At 64.8% G+C, this 19,170-nt stretch overlaps 1 protein-coding gene across 1 annotated transcript in view; it reads left to right on the forward strand.

Annotated features, from left to right (window-relative positions):
• SND1 (staphylococcal nuclease and tudor domain containing 1) overlaps window positions 1-18,392 on the forward strand; it is a 424,531-nt gene extending 406,139 nt beyond the window's left edge. The window contains exons 17-24 of the mRNA XM_004608287.3: window positions 6,456-6,644; window positions 11,103-11,244; window positions 12,890-13,013; window positions 13,486-13,555; window positions 14,129-14,242; window positions 15,351-15,554; window positions 17,694-17,738; window positions 17,834-18,392. Of these exons, the coding sequence (XP_004608344.1) occupies window positions 6,456-6,644; window positions 11,103-11,244; window positions 12,890-13,013; window positions 13,486-13,555; window positions 14,129-14,242; window positions 15,351-15,554; window positions 17,694-17,738; window positions 17,834-17,899 (954 nt within the window). The 3' untranslated portion in view covers window positions 17,900-18,392. The remainder of the gene's footprint in view (window positions 1-6,455; window positions 6,645-11,102; window positions 11,245-12,889; window positions 13,014-13,485; window positions 13,556-14,128; window positions 14,243-15,350; window positions 15,555-17,693; window positions 17,739-17,833) is intronic.
• The last annotated feature ends 778 nt before the right edge of the window (window positions 18,393-19,170 follow it).

Here is a 19,170-nt window from a genome sequence, read left to right on the forward strand (position 1 = left end):
ACGGTCAGGGCGGCTCCTGTCTGTGAGACGGACCAGCCCATCCTCACGCCATGTCTGTCCGGTGCCTTCCGCCCTCCGAGCCCAGGACTGCAGGGTCCTCTCTGCCAGCTGCCCGGACCCAGGCCACGTGCTCTGGTGGGAACAGCTGTACGACCTACCCACCCCCCCTCAGCAGACGACAGGCCACTGGCTCTCACAGAAGACTGGCTTTTCTGTTGCGGTGATGGTGGGGTGGGGACCCCTCCCAGGGTCTCTGGGCTGGACTCAGCCGATGTGCTGGGCAGTAGTGCTCAGGGAGCCGGCCAACACCAGAGATGAAGCCGGGGTCTCGTGCACCCGGGGGCTTACCCCTCCGCGCCTCTGCTTCCTCCCGAGGCCCAGGTCAGCCAAGATGGATCTGGCAAGACGGGACCTTCCTCACCCATGTACCCAAGACCAGGCACACAAAACAAATGAGGTGTCCATAGGCGTCAGGATGACGTAAAGGACATATTTTTGCATGTGGGAGCCCGGCTCCACCCCCCGGCCCTGTGTGGTCACCAAGCCCCGAGACGGGAAGAACCCCAGAGTGCCACTGGGTGTAACCAAAAAAACTGGGGGTAGGTGGGGTGGGGGAGTGGTGTTGTGTATGAGGTGCAGGGGCGAGAAGTGTTCTGTGTGCCAGAAAGTGGGGATTCGGGTGAAGTCCCTCTGGGGCAGGATCTCGACGCAGGGGACACGGGCTCGTGCAGGGCCTGGGCGGAGGAGCTGGGAAGGCGCGTCTCACCGGGCAGCAGGGCAGGCCGCGGGGAGCAGAGCCGGAGCTCAGAGGCCCGGCAGAAGCAGCCAGAGCAGGGAGTCGTCGAGGTCTGTCGGAAGGAAGTTCTCAAGTGGAAGAGGGTTTGCTTAGCTTTATGGGGTCATCCGAAAGGGCAGCCGAGATGAAATCTGAGGAGCGCTTAAACTGGCAAAGAGGCCTCGAGTGGCCTTCCTTAGAGCGGCGTTTGTCTAACACTTTCCAGCCGAGGGCATCCCCGTCCCACCGTTTGGCCCCCTCCGACCTCCCATCCCCAGAGCCAGGGGAGCTCCTCTTCTTCCTTTGCCTGCTTTCGGGGCCCCTCCCGGCGGCGTCCGGGGGCCCTTGCAGGGCTCAGAATCAAACCCGGGCCTCCCCCCCACCGCCCCCGCCACAGCCCGTGCTCCTGCCCTTTGAGCCCCCCCCCGCCCCCAGCCTCCTGCCCCAAGTGATTTCTTTTTCCCTCCAAGATAAAAGGGAAAGACATACTCTAGGGCCCACACAAATGCTTCCCGGGGCTGGGAGTGGGGGTATCGGGGTACAAAATCAGCACCTCCCTCATACATACACGCAGGGCCTGTGCTCGCCCCCGAGCCCCAGCCCCTGGCCCTCTGTGTGCGTCTTTGTAAAGACCAACCCCGCAGTAGCCCGCTAGTTGGGATGAGACGGAGCGGGTCTGGGGCTCTGCCATGGGCTGGAAGCTGCTGGCTGGGTGGGGCACGTCGAAGCCTCCTGCAGCTGACCCCTCCCCACCAGAGAGACCGCCCTGGTCTGGCCCCAGTGCAGTCCCAGGATGCCTGGGGCAGGGGACACATGAACTCTTGGCCCCCGCAGCACACACACACACACACACACACACACTTGGGAGACACCTGGTACAGTCTCTGCTCTGCCTCGTTCCTCTCCTCCCAGCCGGAGGGGCCAGGAGGCCACTTGGGGGGCACCCCATACCCCCTGGAGGGTTCTCCAGCCTCCCCGGGCTCAGGAGGGCACTCCAGAAAGAACACAGGGGACCCCACTCTGACCACATGTCCTGCATGGACAGCGGGGCAGGTGGAAAGTCACTCTCCTCACAGTTTCTCAAGCGCATCTGTGGGCGACTCCGTGCCTCACCCCCAGTCTGAGCAGAGGGGCCCTGAGGAGCCTGGGCTTGCTGGCGGGGAGCACTGGGAGGGGAGCGGGGAGCAGCCTGCCGAGCTGGTGTAGAGGAAGACGGAGAGCAGCGTCCGGGGGAAGCTTCCCTCCAGGGTGCTTCCTCTGTTCCCTTCCAGGCTTGCTGCTCGTCTGAGGCGGGTGTTAGGGGTGTTCACAGCTTGACTAGGCCGGACAGCAGGTAGCAAGGTGGAGGCTACCGCCCGGCACTCGCACCCGTGAGGTCACTGCCCAGAGGCAGCCCGCAGCGAACCCTGCTCTGCCTTCTAGAGGCACTTGCAGTCAGTATCCGCACACACGCTCAGACGCCACAGACACGCCACACACGGCACCCACAAGCCCTCTCACACCACCACACTCACACTTCTCACACCCTCACACACCGTCATACACTCACACATATACATTCTCTCACACACGTGTTCCCTCGCACACATGCTCCCTCACACCGCACCACTCAAATCCTCTCACACACATTCCATCACCTACCACTACACTCACATGTACACATTCTCTCTCACACACATGCACTCACACCCTCTCACACCTCACCGTCTCACACATACACATTCTCACACATACATACACTTTCCCTCACACACACACACACACACACACACACACACACACACGCTCACACACTCACACCTTACAGTCTCACACACATACCACCCGCTCTTAGGTCCCCTCCACACCCTGGCTCCTCTGGGTCTCGGTGCCTCCCCTCCCCGCCCCAGGACCCCCCTTGTTGTGTGTTCTCCTCTGAGTCCGCATTTGGACCATGCTTTGCCCCCAGCTGCCCTTCACTGCCCTGTCCGGGCAGCCTTCAGGGGGCGGCCCCTGGGCTCTCCTCTCCCCACCCTCATCCGAGTCCCTCCGCCCCCAAAGATGGCTCCCTGGGGTCTTTTATCTTGATTCCAGGCATTAACAGCTACTGGGCAGCAAGCACTTCTGGCGCCTTGGGACAGGAGAGAGCTGGGGCGGGGGGCCGGCAGTGTACCCTCACGGCATTGCTCCTCCATGTTCTCACTCGTGCTCTCCATCCCTCTACCCCTCCCGCACACTCTCCTTCCTCGCCACATAAGGTCTCAGAACCTTGGGGTGGGGGTGGGGGGCTGATGGCGCACTCACAACCACCTGGCTTGGCGTCTCCTCCCTGAAGGCCCCTGTGCCTCGCCCCTGTGGCACCCCCTGGCAGAGACCTGCTTCAGGAGTGGGCTGGGCCCCCACTGCCTGTGGTGGTCCTGAGCTGCGCCCCTGTGCGGAATCCACAGTCCGGGAAGGGCCAGGGGCAGGGGTGAGGACAGAGGCCCAGAGGCCGGTGAGAGGAAACTGTGGCCCTGCCTCTTGTCGCCCGGGGGTAGGGGTGGGAAGGGACTCGTGTCTCCCCCCCCCCCCAAGCGTGAGGGCGGCCCTGAAGCCTGAGGTGTGAGGGAGCCCCAGGGTTCTTCCTCCTGGGTGGTGAGGAAACAGGCGGGTTAACAGCCTGTGCTGTTTGTGTTCATTTGGCAAATAAGCCAGAACGGTTTCATTAGCGGCACGTTAATGTGCTCGGGGAGCACGAGGACGTGTCTTGCGGTGGTGAGGGACGTGGCCGGTCCAGTCACTCTCCCTCAGGGTGTGGCGCCCCCTCCCAGCCCCTGTGGTGACCCCTGTGAAGAAAGGCATCCTTGGTCGTGCCGGGCGTGGGGCCCCCTGGCCCTGGCAGCCCTCCATGTTGTGGTTGGGGGCTAGGGTGTGTGAGACATAGCGTTTGGAGGGACCGGGGAGAAGAGAGATGGCGCTGGGGCGGGGGGGGGGGGGGCGGGCGCTAGCTCCATTCCACGGAGCAGGGACCAACATCTCGTTTTCACCAAACAAGCCCAGACTGGGCCCAAAAGTCGTGGCTGGGGTTAAGATTTGACCCCACACCTGACTTCAAAAGCCCTGCCCTCCGCACCGCTGCCGGAAACCCCGGAGCAGAGGGGCTCTGAGATGCACGCCAGCTTGAGCCCAGGTTGGCCGTGCGCAGGATGGAGGTTTCTGGAAGGGGACATGTTCCCTCCACAGGGAAGTGAGGCTGTGGGCACCAGCGCCGGTGGGCGGCTCCTCACGGGCAGGGGCTCTGGGAAGTTTCCCCAGAAGGTGCTGGAGCTGGGGAGAAACAGATCCAAGAAGACTCCATCCCCCGCTGGCCCCCTGGAGACCAGCTGAGAGCAGCTGTCCACTCCCAGCCCGAGGCCTGGCTGGGCGGCTCAGAAGACAAATCCCCCTGGACCAGCCCCACCTTCCGCTGCTCCGCCTCCCCGACCCCAGGGCCTTAGCAGAGGAAATGGGGCTGGTGATCCTGCTGGAAAGTGGGAGCAAGAGACGCAGCAGGGGACCACAGCTCCATCCCTGTCCGGAGTGCTCGGCCCTGGCTTTCCTCTGTGGCCACCGTGCAGCACCTTGCAGGGGACAAGTTGGCACCCAGATTGTGGCAGGTGGCCGGGCTGAGTGGGTGGGGCCTGTCCCCCACACCCGGGTTCCCACGTAGCTCTGCTCTGCGTGTGCACCCCGAGGTGAACACGTGGCCTGTGGCAGTCAGGAGCTGGGGGTTTGCTTCCTGGAGGGCGGGCGGAGAGGGGTTGTACCGGCCCCTTTGCCTCGGGGGTTCCTGCACCACCCCAGCAGACCATGCTCGGAGGAGGGATATGAGGGGGTTGCTTGGTGCGGCTGTTCTGCCCCCCGACAAGTGGCCGGGGAACCCCAATGCCGTGGGGGGGTTCCCGAGCAGGGCTTTGGGGGGGGTTCTCCTACTGAGGCCGCGTTTCATCACATAGTCATCGCCGATTTTCCCTCGTGGATAAAGTGTGGGGTGCAGCCGTGGCGGGAAGCTTTTTTCAAACCAATGCTGTCGTTCCTACAGGGTGCGCTGATGGGCGCACCCTGTAGTCTCGGGCGGGGGACTGTCCTGCACCTGCCTGGAGGCGTGGCACTGCTGGGTGCCACCAAGGCTGTACCTCTTGTAGCCGTGGTTGAACCCCTACTTTCGGCTTTGGTTTGGAGGGGACACCAGTGTGCTCCGTGCTCTCCTCCTGGCCAGGGGTAGATCGGGGAGGTGGGGGGGGTCTCGGGCAAGGCATGTGCCTTCCCCACCATCCTTGATCCCCGGCCCCGCCCCTGTCTCTCTCTGAGCACCATTGTGCCCTCCTGCCCCCTGGCCCACAGGTGAATCTGTTGCTGGAAGGACAGAAGGAAGCACTTGTGGGGGGGGATGTTCTTTGGGGAGTGAGACCCCACTGTCCCGCTGCTCCTGTCCCTGGGACCCGTTGTCTGGGGGAGACCCTGCCAGCAGAGCCCCACGTGTCCCACGTGGGCAAGGCGGTACCAGAACCCAGAGCCTGCCTCTCACTCAGCCCTGCGTGTCCCCACTCCGTGCCTCAGCCTCCCCCCCATGACACCAGCATGGATGGAATGCGCATCTGCCTTCCTAGTGTGCATACGCTTTGCATACGCTTTGCACACGCTTTCCCCTTCTGCACCCCGCCCCAGCTTGAGGCATTGGTTGATGAACGTGTGTTTCCACCGCAAGGCCTTGGTGCAAGGAGAAAGAGAACCAGGGCCCGCCCCACTCCTCGGCCACCGCTGCCCAGGCCACTCTGTCTTACAGGGGTGGTGGGGGGGGGAGCAGTCTTGTTCATCCCCCGCCCCGCCCCTCCACTGACTTCTCTGCTGAGTCAGCATGAGGGAGGGCGGACAGCACCCCCTAATCCTCTGCCCTGCACTGCTGCCCGCCCCCCGCCCGCCTTGGCTCCGGTCCAAGCTTCCAAGAATTCCCAGGTACTTAGACATTCATTTTATTGCTTAATCGAGCTTGAAGCTGTTTAAATTAATACCCATTTTACATTCAGCAGTAGGGCGGTGTGAGAGGCCCCCGTAGAAGGGAAGGAGCTGGCCGGGGTCATGGGCGTGGTGGGGGCGCAGGGAGGCACCTGCCGGGCAGGAAGGAGCAGGGTCCGAACCACCTCGGGGGCCCTCGGGCAGAGCGACTCGGGAACCTTTGAGTCCTGCAGGGATTTGTGCAGGTTTCGGGGTTCAGCGCCTGCACATGTCGCCCCATGCTGCCCTGGGGAGGGGGCAGGGCGGGGGGGGGCTCGTCGCCTGGCCTGGCACTGGTGCTCATACGCCTTAGTGCATCCCTGACTCGGTTCGCACAAGCAACCCCTGGTGCTCCCGGGCCCACCTACCGTCCAGGCATAGAGCCTGGGGCGGAAGGTTGGGGGGGCAGATGCGGAAGTGACATGGGCATCCCCGGCTCTGAATCGGCTTCCCTCCGACCCCAGAAGAGAGCCGCGTCGATCCAGGATAGTTTCTGGGCAGCACCCGCCGAGACCTGCAGCCCCCACTCGGGGAAACTGAGGCCTCGCTGATTGTCAGGGAGCACTGAGCATTTGCTCCCGAGCCCGCGGCCGCCTTCCCCGGGGAGTGGAGGGGGGAGCAGGGTGGGCCGCACTCCTCCGGCCCTGCCACAGCTGACAGCCCCTCCCCCTCTCTCTCTGGCCCGCAGGTGGAGGTGGAGGTGGAGAGCATGGACAAGGCAGGCAACTTCATCGGCTGGCTGCACATGGACGGCGCCAACCTGTCGGTGCTGCTGGTGGAGCAGGCGCTGTCCAAGGTCCACTTCACCGCCGAGCGCAGCTCCTACTACAAGTCCCTGCTGTCCGCCGAGGAGGCCGCCAAGCAGAAGAAGGAGAAGGTAGGCGCGCAGGGGGGTCCTGCTCGGCCTGCGGGGAGTGAGGCCTGGGCACTGCAGACCCGGCAACGGGTGTGTCTGGAGGGGGAACATCCCCCCGACCCCCGCCAGCCCACCTCCACTCTCTGCAGCCAGCGGAGCGTGTCCTGGGGAGACGCGTCCCTCCCTCCCCCCCAAAGCATGCGCGTCCTGAGCCTGCGGCAAACTTAAGGTGGTCCAGAATGGGCCCAGAGAGCTGAGTGGAAGGAGCTGGCGGAGAGCCCCTCTCGCCACCCTCCCCCCACCCCCCCTTCCAGAGGGACCCCTCCCTGGGCGGCAGCGGCCCGGAATTGCCCTGCAGGGAGGCCCCTATTGGGGAAGCTGTCCCCAGAGACACGTAAAGCTGTGAGCGGCGGAGATTTACAGCCCAGGAGAGGTGGAAGGGCGGAACGGGCGCGGGGAGCAGCCCCAGGAAACAGGCGGATGATTAAGGACTGCAGCGGGTTGACGGTGGGAGCCGGCGCCCACCCCGGCCCCCTGTCGCCCAGCCCTGGTGACCGGGACAAGTCAATGGCCGCCCGTGTTTCAGAAGGTTGGAGCCCGAGCGAGGAGGGGCGTGAGGCCACCGCACTGCCCACATGTGAGCAGGTGCCAGGCACCAAGGGGCCTTCCTGGGAGCTCCGTGTGGCTCCCAACTCGCCTCCCGAGGCCCCCCCCCTCCGCCTGCCCTCCCGTCCAGGGGGTCCTCTCGGGAGCGGTGGCTCTGGTGCCGGGAGCGGGGAAGGACCCAGCCGCACTTTCCTCGTCGCCTGCCTAAGGCCACGGCAGCCGCCGCGCTGCTCTGAGAGATGCGGCAGCCGTGGCTTCTCCCGGGAAGACGCTTCCTCTCGGGTTTCCTGTTTGTGACAGCTCGACCTGGGGCTCCCTCCCACCGTGCCCCTCCCCTGCCCACCCCCAGCCACCCACCGCAGGGAGATGGAAGAGGCGGGGGCTGAGCCTTTGCCAGGAGTCACAGTCCCAGCGTGACAAGTAGCAGCCCCCCAAATGCCTCCCTTCAGGGAGCGTCTTTGCTGCCCCCCCACACCCACCTACACACACAGCCCTGGGCCTCAGAGCTACCCCAGGAGAGATCCAGGGGAGGCCTTCGGTGGAGGCCGGGATCTCCCCCCCTACCTAGGGCTGATCTGGGGATTCCCCCGTCCCGGGTACCGAGGTCTTGCCTAGCAGCACCTCCTCTTGCCAGCACCCCGACACGGCACCACAGGGTAATTACCAGTGATAACTCGCCCTACACAGCTCCGTGATTGATCCGAGGCCCTTGGAGACACTCAGCGGGCACAGGGAGGGCCTGCCTGCTCCCCGGGCCCCTCCCATGCTCAGCCGGCTTCTGTGGGAGGGGGGTCCCCTGGGGAATTCTGAGGTCCCCCACCTCCCAGGGCTGGGCTGTCTGGAGCAGCCTTCAGAGCGGGCTGGGCTCGGATGACCCAAGTTATATCTGCGGTGCCCCGGGACCCCCCACCTTGCCCCATTGGGCCTCCCTAGGGGCTGCCAAGGCCACGCAGAGTCAGGCACGCGTGGGGCTCCGGGGGGCTCCTGCCGCTGCCTGCGGAGAGGTCCCCACCGTGCTGCCCCTCCCAGCTTCCTCTGAGCATCCCCCGCCCCCGCACCCCACCACAGCCTCCTGCTGCGCCCCCCCCCCCCCCGCCAGCATGAGGCTGATGCGAGGTGAGTGGCCTGGGGGCTTCTTCTCGCCCAGGGGAGCTGGACAGGTCTGGGGGCCCTCCTTGAGGGAGCCGCAGGTGGCAGCTGCTGAGGCCGGGCCCCCGCCGGCCGTGCCCACACAGGGCCGGATTGGCATTGATTGGCTTTCATGGAGCCTGGCTTCCTGCTGCGTGCGTGCCGGCCTCTGCCATGTTGGCCCCGCGCCAGCCCCACTCCCGGCGGCTCTTGCACTGCAACATTAAATAGGATTTGGACAGGAAAGGCCGCAGCCGGCCCGCGGGGTTCACAGTGCAGCTCCTGCCTGGGGGGAGGGGGGTGGGGGGGCAGCAGCCGGAGCTCCCCAGGGAGGAAGGACAGGGGAGAGGGGGAAGGAGAAGAGTCAGCCCTGGCCTGGCCCGAGCTGCCATCGCAGCAGGAGGAGCCCTCCTGGCCGCTGGCCTCAGAGCAGGAGGGAGGCCGCGGCCCAGCTCACGGGGCGGGGGGGCGGGGGGGAGAGGTTGGATGGGGGGGTGGGCCCTTATGAATCAGAGACACGCAGGGCGCGGCCCTCCTTCCACTCACAGCAAGCTGCCGAGGGCTCCTCTGAGCAAAACAGGCACCTGTGCACACATGCGTGTATGTGCACACGCCTACATGTTCCCATGTGCATGTTCACACACAATGTACACACGCACAGGCACCCGTGTTCAGATGCACACACGATGGGCCTTAGGCAGCCAAGCCCCCCCCCCCTTGAATCTCTGCCCCGTCACTGCGGCATCTGTGCTCGGCCTCTGGGAAATGGGGTTCCTTTCTCCCGGGAGCAGCGCACACGCGTGCTCTCTCCTTCCCCTGGGGGCTGGAGGAGGGTGCACCCCAGCCTCCCCCGCTGCCTCCCAGCCTTGGGTGCAGGGGACGTCCAGGGCTCCGACCTGCTTTTTCTGGAACTGACGCCCTGCCCCCCTGAGCCTGCAGGGAGCCCCCCCCATCCCTGGAGGAATCCTGATGCTGTCGCCCCAGGCGTTCACTTGAGGCGTCATTAGCACTTTCTGCTCACGCCCTGTCAGTCTGTTGCCGATTCATCAACACGGGCTGAGGAGCCTCCTTCCTGCTCGGGGGTGGGGGTGAGCGCCCCTGGAGCCATCCCAGGTGTCCCCAACAGTTGTGGCTGGGTGGGCTGAGGGATGAGCAGGGTGGGGGAGCAGGCGCAGACCTGTGGGGGGGGGGGGGCGATGAGGTGGGTGTTATCTCTGAAACCCTCAGGGCTGGGGCTGGAGCTATAGCACGGCGGGTAGGGCGTTTGCCTTGCACGAGGCCGACCCGGGTTCAATTCTCAGCATCCCATATGGTCCCCCGAGCACCGCCAGGAGTCATTCCTGAGTGCAGAGCCAGGAGTAACCCCTGTGCATCACCGGGTGTGACCCAAAAAGCAAAAAAAAAAGAAACCCTGAGGGCTGTGGGGAGCCAGCCAGATGGTGGGACCTGCCGAGCCCTTCCCTGAGGACAGAAGCTCCGCCATCCCCTTCACTGCGTGCACGTGTCCTACCCCAGTGTCCCTCCTGTGCCCACCCGCAGCTGCTCACGGCAGGAAGAGCAGTTCCCACCCCCGCTCACACACACACACACCCCTTGGAGGCCTTGGCTGGGTGCGGTGCTGAGGGGGTGGGACAGCGGTGAGGGGCTCAGAGGCCTCAGGAGCTGTTGTGGTGGGACCCCCAAGTGGTTCCCAGGTCATCACTTCCCCCCGGAGTTGTTTCCTGAGGTCACCCCAGAACCCGCATGGCAGCGAGAAGCAGGCGCGAAGTCCCTCCTGGAGTTGGGGGGGTTGCATGGCCCAGGGGAGATGGTCAGCAGGAAGGACTGGACGAGGGCGGCCACGGCGGCCTCCCTCGCTGGTGACACGGGGGCCCTGCTCGCTGCCTTGTCGCGGGCCTGAGACAGAAGTTCCCCAACCCCCCCCTTTCCGGGAGAAAACAGGCTCACCTTTTTGTTTTTTTGTCTCTGGGGGCCACTCCCAGGGGTGCTCAGGGCTTACTCCCTTCTCTGAGCTCAGTTCGGGGGACCCCCAGGGGGTGCCAGGGATCCACCCTGAGTCAGCTGCACGCAAGGCAAACACCCTCCCCGCTATGCTATCACTCTGGCCCACATCTCTCTTTTTAAAGCAAACAGTTGCACCATCCCCCCACCCATTGTCCAGTGCTTCGTGGGGCGGGGCAGCACCACCCATTTTGGGGGGCTCTATGCCAGATGTCTCTAGGCAGCTAATAATACTCACCCCACCCCCTCGTCCCCTGCTCCCCGCCCCCTACCATCGACCTCAGCTCGTCCCGTCCCGCTGCTCTGCTGGAAAGCTCCACGCCCCTCCCCCATCCCCAGGCCCCCCACCCCATCCTCCTCCGCAGGCCTCAGCAGCAGGACAGTCCCCAGGTGTGGGATTGGACCTAGGGGTTAGGGGTCCGAGGTACCTGGCGGGGGGAGCAGATGAGCCAGGAAGAGGATTGGTGCCTGCAGAGCGACCGGCCCCTCTCTCCCAAGGACCCAGAGGGGCCCAGTGTAACCTCGCCCACTGGGGGTGATGGGGAGGTGGACAGAGACCGCCCCAGGTCCCGGCCCGAGTGGCTGGGAGCCCAGCTTCCCTCTTGCCGTCTCTGGGACTCTCAGCCTAGGGGTGAGGCCAGCACCCCGCACCTCTGATCCCCCAGACCTACTCCTTCCCTCTCGGTGGGGAGAACTCGCCCCCCGCCGGGTGACCGCCGCCACCCCCCTTCTGCTGACCCGCAGATCTGGGCCCACTACGAGGAGCAGCCCGTGGAGGACCTGGTGCCGGTGCTGGAGGAGAAGGAGCGCTCAGCCAGCTACAAGCCCGTGTTCGTGACCGAGATCACCGACGACCTCCATTTCTACGTGCAGGACGTGGAGACGGGTGAGCGCAGGGGCAGAGGGGAAGGAAGTCGAGCAGGTCCCTGGGGATGCTCGGAGGGCCCACTCGGGGTGGGATGCGGGCTGAAAGTAGACTCCGGAGCAAATAGGATGGCCCCTTAGTACCTGTATTGCGAACCGTCACACCCAGAAGAAGAGAAAGAGAGAAAGGGAATGTGCCTGCCACAGAGGCCGGGGGGAGGGATACTGGGGACATTGTGGTAGAGAATGGGCTTTCCCCGCAGGCCCCATCTGGGGGCCACTGCGGGGGCGGAGAGGTGCCTGCTGGAGTCCGAAGGCGCCCCCGAGCTGGCCCGGAGACAAAAGCCGGAGCCTCGGGAGCCTTCAGCTGACCCCCGCAGAACCCATGGGAAGGAAGAGAAAGAACTGGGGGTCGGGGTGGCCGGGATCCAGGACCGTCCCTTCGTGACCACCCCACTGGCGGCAGGCCCCGGGCTCCCGGCCTGCTCTGCCAAGGGCCAGAGAAGACAAGAAAGCTTTGGGTACCAGCTTCCCCCCACCCCCCACAAACCCCCTTCCCCTTTGGGGGCCATGCCTATCTCCCAGCTCCTAATTACAGCCCGCCTTGAGGGAGGCTCTGAAGCAATGATGGCAACTCTGCCGTTAGCCGTTAGCCGCAGGCAGCCGCCCTCCAGGGCAGCTCGCTGGAGACACCCCCTCACACACATCTCCCAGGGCTCTATAGGGCTGCAGTGGGGGTGGGGGTGGGGGTGGGTCCTACCTCTGCTGCATGGGAGCAAAAATATCCAGTTCAAACAGAGCACAGCAGTGGAAGCGGGGAGCACCCTCTGGGGGAGAATCCCGGGGGACTCCTCGCAGCCAGAGTCCTGGGAAGGCGGGACCCGTGCACACAGCTCCGCCTCGGGACACTGGGTCAGCGGGACCACAAGGGAGCTCAGGGGAGCAGGCCCAGGGCACATGGAGACTAGGCGCCAAGCCCGCCCGCCGCCATGTGACCTGCTGGGGGTGAGCCCCTCCTGCTGTCTGCTGGGGGCAGGGTTGAAGCCCAGCCTGGCTTCAGCCGAGAGCAGTGACTGCCACCTCAGAGAGCACAGGCAGGGAGCACTGAGGAAGCCGGGGCTCCCCTCGGGGTGGTTCATTGGGCACCCCCTCCTGAGAGCCCAGGCCATGCCCTCAGACCTCCGAGCAGTGGCCAGGGAGTGGGGAGGGAGAGTCAGCAGGCCCCAGGACCGTGGTTTTGATTGCTTTCCAGGGACCTCCCCACAGGGGTGCTGGGGAGCTGGGTTCCCTCCCAGGCGCTCGGCCTGCAGCGCCAGGCCTGGCGGCTCAGTGCTTGGGTTCAGCCATGGGACGGACCCTGCTCCACCCCCATGGGATAAGGGGCCACCTGGGGGTGGGGCTGGGGACCAGCCTCTGACTCGTCTCTCTGCGCCCCTTCCCACCTCAGAAAGTGGGTGGTGGCACTTCTGGAGCCGGGACGGAGAGGACCATCAGCGACAAGAAGGGAGCCTGTTCTGTAGCCCCCACGGCCCCCACCCCATCCCATCTCCCCCAGACACGCGGCTCCTGAGAGCTGGTGCTCGCGTCCCCCTCCCCTGAGCCCCGTCCCGGTAGGTACCTGGTTCCCCCTCCCCCACCAACACCCAGATCTCCCCCCCCCACCCCAGGCACCCAGCTGGAGAAGCTGATGGAGAACATGCGCACCGACATCGCCAGCCACCCCCCTGTCGAGGGCTCCTACGCCCCCCGCCGGGGCGAGTTCTGCATCGCCAAATTTGTGGATGGAGAATGGTGAGCACTGCGCCGGGCCGCCCTCACCGCTGGGTGTGCGGCCGTCACCTTGCAGTGGCCCTCAGCATGGCCCGGAGCCCACTGCAGCCATGACGGGGGTCCCGGGGGCTCCTTCTCACCCCCTCCTCCCTCCTCTTCTTGGGGGGGGCATCCTCACTACACACCCCTCAATCCCCGCTGGCCCCTGGCCTTCCTGAGGTGACAAAGTGCCTTGAGCGGGTCCCCCGCTGTGGCCTCCCAGACAGAACTGCCGGCTAATTGCCGAGCCATGGGGGGTGCGGGTCTGAGCAGCAGACGAGGATCTCATTAGTCTCCCCGCTCGCTCACTCGGTGCACCAAGGACACACTCATCTGCTTCCCGGCCCACCCCCCCACCCACTCTGCGGGGGTCCTCAAGCCTGGCCGGGGGGAGGGGTGGAGGGGGCCGTCCCTTGGGGCTGTCTCCCAAGTGTGGCCCTGAACGGCCCCACAGGTACCGCGCCAGAGTGGAGAAGGTGGAGTCCCCCGCCAAAGTGCATGTCTTCTACATCGACTACGGCAACGTGAGTGGAGGGGCCCCCCACCCCCTTCCCCAATTCAAGCCCATCCGCTCTCCAGAGAACCCCCCAGGCTTCCGGCTCCCTTAGCCAGGGGTGGCAGGTTGGGGTTGGGGGTGGTCCTGTAGCAGGCGTCACCCCACTGCCGCCCAGCCCCAGCCAAGGCCAGCTGGGAAGGGACAGTGGCTTGGTGGCATGGAGGGATGGGTCGCATGAAACCCTGGGGACGGGGACTGGGCATTGCAGTGGCTCTGGGCTGCCCATAGGTGTGGCCAGGAGCGGGAGACAAACAGCTGGCCGAGGGGTCCTCTTCCCTGCAGCTCCAGGGCCCAAGGCTGAATGGCAGGAGGAGGGTGGTGCCACCCGGGCATCCTTTCGGGGTTCTCCCGTCCAGCAGAGGGCAGGAAAGGACCCTTGAAGTCCAGTTCACCTGACAGGAGCCACCACCCGGAGACCAGCATGGGTGGGGGTGGAGGCTGCCACCCAGGGCTGAGTCAGGGGTGGCCTGAGGCTGACCTGCCAGTGGGCCTGACCCAGGGGGCCACAAAGTGTGTGACGCTGCGCCCTGTCCCCCCACAGAGAGAGATCCTGCCGTCCACCCGCCTGGGCACCCTGCCCCCTGCCTTCAGCACGCGGGTGCTGCCCGCACAAGCCACGGAGTACGCCTTCGCCTTCATCCAGGTGCCCCAGGATGTAAGTGTCCCCACCGCCCCGCCTTCCGGCCAGAGGGAACTGTCTGGGGACCCCAGCGCTGCACTTCCCCACCCCCCCTCCCTGACTCCCACCCAGCTGACAGTTGGACACGGGGTGACCCACTGGGCCTGGCCCTGAGAGAGGCTGGAGCATTGGGACCAGCTGTGGACGGGGGTCTGGGCAGCGGACCAGGACACGCACCCAGACGGAAGGGCAGGTGCTGGACCGCAGGCTTAGGGTGACCGGGGATACAGTGTGGACTGGAGACAGTCAGCCACGCTGGCGCCCAGGCCCAGTATAGCTCTGGGGCTCTCCTGGGTCATGTGGGTTGGCTTTGTTCCCACTGGGTGTCAGGGAGCTAATGTAAGGCCTCACTCACGCACAGCCGCAGCCTGACGGTGAGCCCCAACCCCGTCCCCTCAGGCTCCCTCGGTGGGGCTGGGGGCGCCGAGGGCCTTTGGGGAGGTGGGGGCCCAAGCAGCTGTAGTAGCGTTCGGCTGGGAGGGTGAGAAGGGGCCTAGAGCCCCGGGTTCTAGGTTGGTGGACCCCAGGACTAGTCATGGGGCGTCCATGGAGGAGCTGGACTTCCGGCCAGAGGAAAAGGAGCCAAGGCTGAGCATGGGCCCTGGGGTGAGCCACTACTGGTCCAGGAGAGGGCAGCCTCGGTGGCCCAGCCCGTCCTTGGGGCTCTGGCTCCACCGGGCACCAGGCGCAGGAGTGAGGGTGGGAGGGGCCCAGCCCTGCACTGTCTCCGCCTCATCAACTCCACTGGCTGCAGGGACAAGCAGGAGAGCGCGTGCCAGGCGGGGACCCAAGCCTGCAGAGGGCCTGGCATGGCCGTGTGGCGGAGGTGGGGACAGTCAGGTGGCACAAGCTGGAGCACAGGCTGCAGTGGGAGATGGGCAGATGGACAGACACCCAGACAGACGGAGCCGGGGCCGCACTGCTGGCAAAGCCCCGTCCTTGCCCCAGGACTGGGTGCCAGGGGATGAGGGTGGGTTTCCGTGTAGGCGGCAGAGGGACGGGCACCTCGCACCCAGAGCTTGCCCCCTCCCTGCTCAAGAGGGCGGATTCCAAGCACCCCCCTGACCGAGTGTGCCCACCGCAGGAGGACGCCCGGACGGACGCCGTGGACAGTGTGGTACGGGACATCCAGAACACGCAGTGCCTGCTCAACGTGGAGCACCTCACCGCCGGCTGCCCCCACGTCACCCTCCAGTTCGCCGACTCCAAGGGCGACGTGGGGCTGGGCCTGGTGAAGGAGGGCCTGGTCATGGTGGAGGTGCGCAAGGAGAAGCAGTTCCAGAAGGTGGTACGTGTCCAGGGGCAGCCCCGCGCGTGCACGTGTGTGTGTGTGTGTGTGTGTGTGTGTGTGTGTGTGTGTGTGTGTGAATATGTGAGTGGATGCGAATTTGGGTGTGAAAGTTTGTGTGTAAGCATGTGTGAGTGCATATTCATCTGAGTGTGAATGTGTGTGAATGAGTGTGTACAAGTGTGACAGGTGTGTGAATGTGTGTAAGTTTGTGAACATGTGTGTCTGTGAATGTGTATATGATTGTGTGGAATGGGTATGTATGAATATTTGTGTGTAGATGAGTGTGTGAATGTGTATGAACAAGTGTGGGGGGGAGTAGATGTGTTTGTGTGAATGTGTATGAGTGTATGTGTGTGAGTGAGTGTGTGTGAGTGTGTGTGTGTGTGTGTGTGTGTGTCCCAAGTAGGGACTTGCCCCAGGAGCCGTGAGTGAGCAGGGGTCCCCCCCAACCCCATCCTGCATCTCCTGCTGGGGAAAGATACTGGATTGGGGTTGGTTGGGGTTCGGGAGGGGGGTGGGGAGAGAAAGCTAATTACATCCCGAGCTAATTGCTGCGGGTTTGGCTGGGGATGCAGATGCAAAGTAGAGCGGAAAGTTTCCCTGAACACCCCCGGGTGACGGCCAAGACTGTGCCAGGGCCAGGGCCCGTCCTGCCATGTCTCCCCACCCTTGGGAGCTGCCACCTCATGGCCACCACCAGCTCCTGGCATGCCAGAGCCAGAGGTGTCCAGGCTGCGCGGGAGGGACAGGGCTGCAGAACCCCTCCCCCCTCCCTGGCCTCCTCCACTGTCCAGAGATGCCTTGAGATCAGATGTTTAATCCTGTTTGTTTTTTTAAATTTGGGTGGGGGGCACCCCGCAGTGCTTGAAGGCCTCTCCCGCTTGGCTGAGGGGATTGTGTGGTGCAGGGGTGGTCCGAACCTGGGCCCTGCCCCTGCAGCCGTCCCCCCAGCAGGGTCAGAGATGGACCGGTCCAGGCCTGGTCCAGGCCCGTTCTTCCGTCTCTGAGCTGTGGGGAGCCCTGCTCCCTGACATGGGGCTCTGAGCCTCCCGGCCTCCCCCCTTTTGCTCCTTCGGGCCTGCTCTTGGCGCCCACTCCCACTGGGCCCCAGCCAAGGCCTCCCGAGCGTCCAGGCGGGGTCTGCAGCCAAGCTCCCCAGACTCACTTGGCCCACTGTCCCCGTCCCCATAGCACACTCAGGGCCCCAGGGAAATCTGCCCCCTTGAGGTGAACAGATAGAAAGCAGCCCCCAGGGCTGTCAGGATCCAGGGGATGGTTCCGGCCCCCCGTTGAGAAGCGCTGGTGTAGGGGTGCCAGGCTGCACCCCACATTCCCTCGGAGGGCAGAGGTGAAGGCTGTGTTCTCCCTTCACCGTCCTCAGGAGGCTCGTGGCGTTCACAGTAACCCCCCCCACGTGCGTGAACCGCCACCGTGTCATCTGTGGGCGGGAGTACCCTGGCCTCGAGTGGCCGCTCGTCTGTCCACCCACCCCCACTTCTCTGAGCGCGCACTTGAGAGGGGCCCTAGCACCACTCAGGAGCCGGAGATGTCAGGGGTAGGGGGCTCCCCTCGAAGCCATCCTGATGTCCCTGGAGTCTAGGAAATGCCTTGGCCCCATGTCGGAGCCAGAGCTCTGACACACACACTCATTCATTCGTTCATCACTCATTCACCATGACCTGCATTCATTCACTCATTCATTCTGACATGCCTGACGTTCCTCCCTGCCTTCTATCACTGCCTAGTCCACGGCAAGCCCTGTCTACTGGTTATTCCCACACACACAGTTGTTGCGGGGGGGCCCCCCCGCCCCCGGGAGCTTCCGTCCAGGCACGGGCAAGGCGGGCAGTGAGTCCAGGCGGTGCGTCCGTGACAGACCAGGGCAGGGGGGGGGGGGCTCCCACGTGCGGGGACCGAGCGGGCTTTGATACGGGGCCCTCTGAAGCCTCGCCAAGCGAATGGTGGGAGAGGGGGTACCTTCGGGCATGGGGCAGCACCAGTGTGGGGACGGGGCCCTCGCACCTGACCATGAGCGAGAGGGGGCAACTGTTCATCTCAGCATCACCGTGGCCGAGGCCCCTGGAGAAACACCCCCCTCAACTAATGCCCCCTCCCTCCTCTCCTCCCTCCCTCCAGATCACAGAGTACCTGAACGCCCAAGAGTCGGCTAAGAGTGCCCGGGTGAGTGTCCCTCGGGAACGCCCAGGGGTGGGCCGTGGCTCTCCGGGTCCCCCCCTCGGCCCCCTCCTGACGCGCCCTTTTCTCTCTGCTCCCAGCTGAACCTGTGGCGCTACGGAGACTTCCGGGCCGACGACGCCGACGAGTTTGGCTACAGCCGCTAAGGGGAGGGCGAGTCTCGGGGCTGGAGGGGGGATTGTCCCTCACTCCGGCCCCTCCTCCCCAGGGTGGGGGGGCTCCCCTGCTCGAGACCCCGGGAAGGGGTGGAGATGGGGTTCGGCTTTGCTTCAGTGTGTGGAAATGTCTTGCGGGGCAGCATCATCAGAGGGGGGAGCCCAAGGATCTGGGGGCGCGGGCCGCTGTCTTCCTGGATGATGAGCATCTGATTTTTTGTGTGTTTTTATTCAGGGGACGGGGGTGTGGTGTTTTTATTGGTTTTTTTGTTTTGTTTTGTTTTTAATTCTCCTCAAATCAGGAAGAACCATGAGAGACTTTGTCCTACCTGAGGGTGTGGCCCTGGCGCCCACTTTGCCCCCCCTCCAGGTCTGCCCTTGCGTCCGTCTGTCCGTCCGTGCATCCACCTGTGTCCTGCGCGCCCCTCACCCCTCTGTATTTAAAGCTTTGCCGGCCCAATAAAAATAGTCCGTGCTGTCTCCAGCCCTGACTACGCCAGTTGCGGGGAGACTGGGGGACCCCGACCGAGCCCCCTCTAACACTGCTCCGACTGCCGGGCATCTGGGGCGTCCCCAGCATCTTCAGGCACTGTCTGAGTCTGCAGTCATCTTAGGGACCTTAGGGACTGACCCCGGCTCAGTCAGCCCCCCAGAAAGGGCCAGGGGGGACTTGCTGGGCGAAAGGGTGCGGGGGAAGGGGCGGGGGCAGAGGGGGCTTCTCACTCCATGCCAGTCGCGGCCTCAGTGGGCCTGAGCCCTCACTCAGATCTAGGGTGGAGAGTGGTAGGGCAGGGGTGCGGGAGGGGAGTACATACACCCCAAGGCCCTCCCTTAGGGTTGTCTGGAGAGCCCCCCAAATAAGGTGAGTACCCCAAAAGAAGCCCTGGGGGTGCAGCGTGGGCCTGCTGTGCTCAGAGGATACTGGGAATGGGGGAGGTGTGTATGTGCGATGGGGGAGGGGTTCTCTACTCCTCTGAGCCCCCTGGGTGGGGCTCAACCTGCACCCCCATGCCCCAGCCTTCCCACACACACTTCACAGCCCCCCGTCCCACCCGCGTTGGCATGGGGGCAGTGCTCCAAGCAGCACATCAGGTCTGATCACTCCCTAGGCCCACGCCCCACCCCCACCCCATGCAGACCCGGTGCCCACCTGGGCTTCAGAGGGTCCCTGACTTCCGGCAGAATGACGTGTTAAGTCCTATCACCGGGGGGCGCTACCGTGGGTGCAAGTCAAGAGCAGAAGGATCCTCTGAGTGGGTGCA

This window comes from Sorex araneus, chromosome 1, assembly GCF_027595985.1.
Source record: "Sorex araneus isolate mSorAra2 chromosome 1, mSorAra2.pri, whole genome shotgun sequence".
NCBI classification, from domain to species: domain Eukaryota; kingdom Metazoa; phylum Chordata; class Mammalia; order Eulipotyphla; family Soricidae; genus Sorex; species Sorex araneus.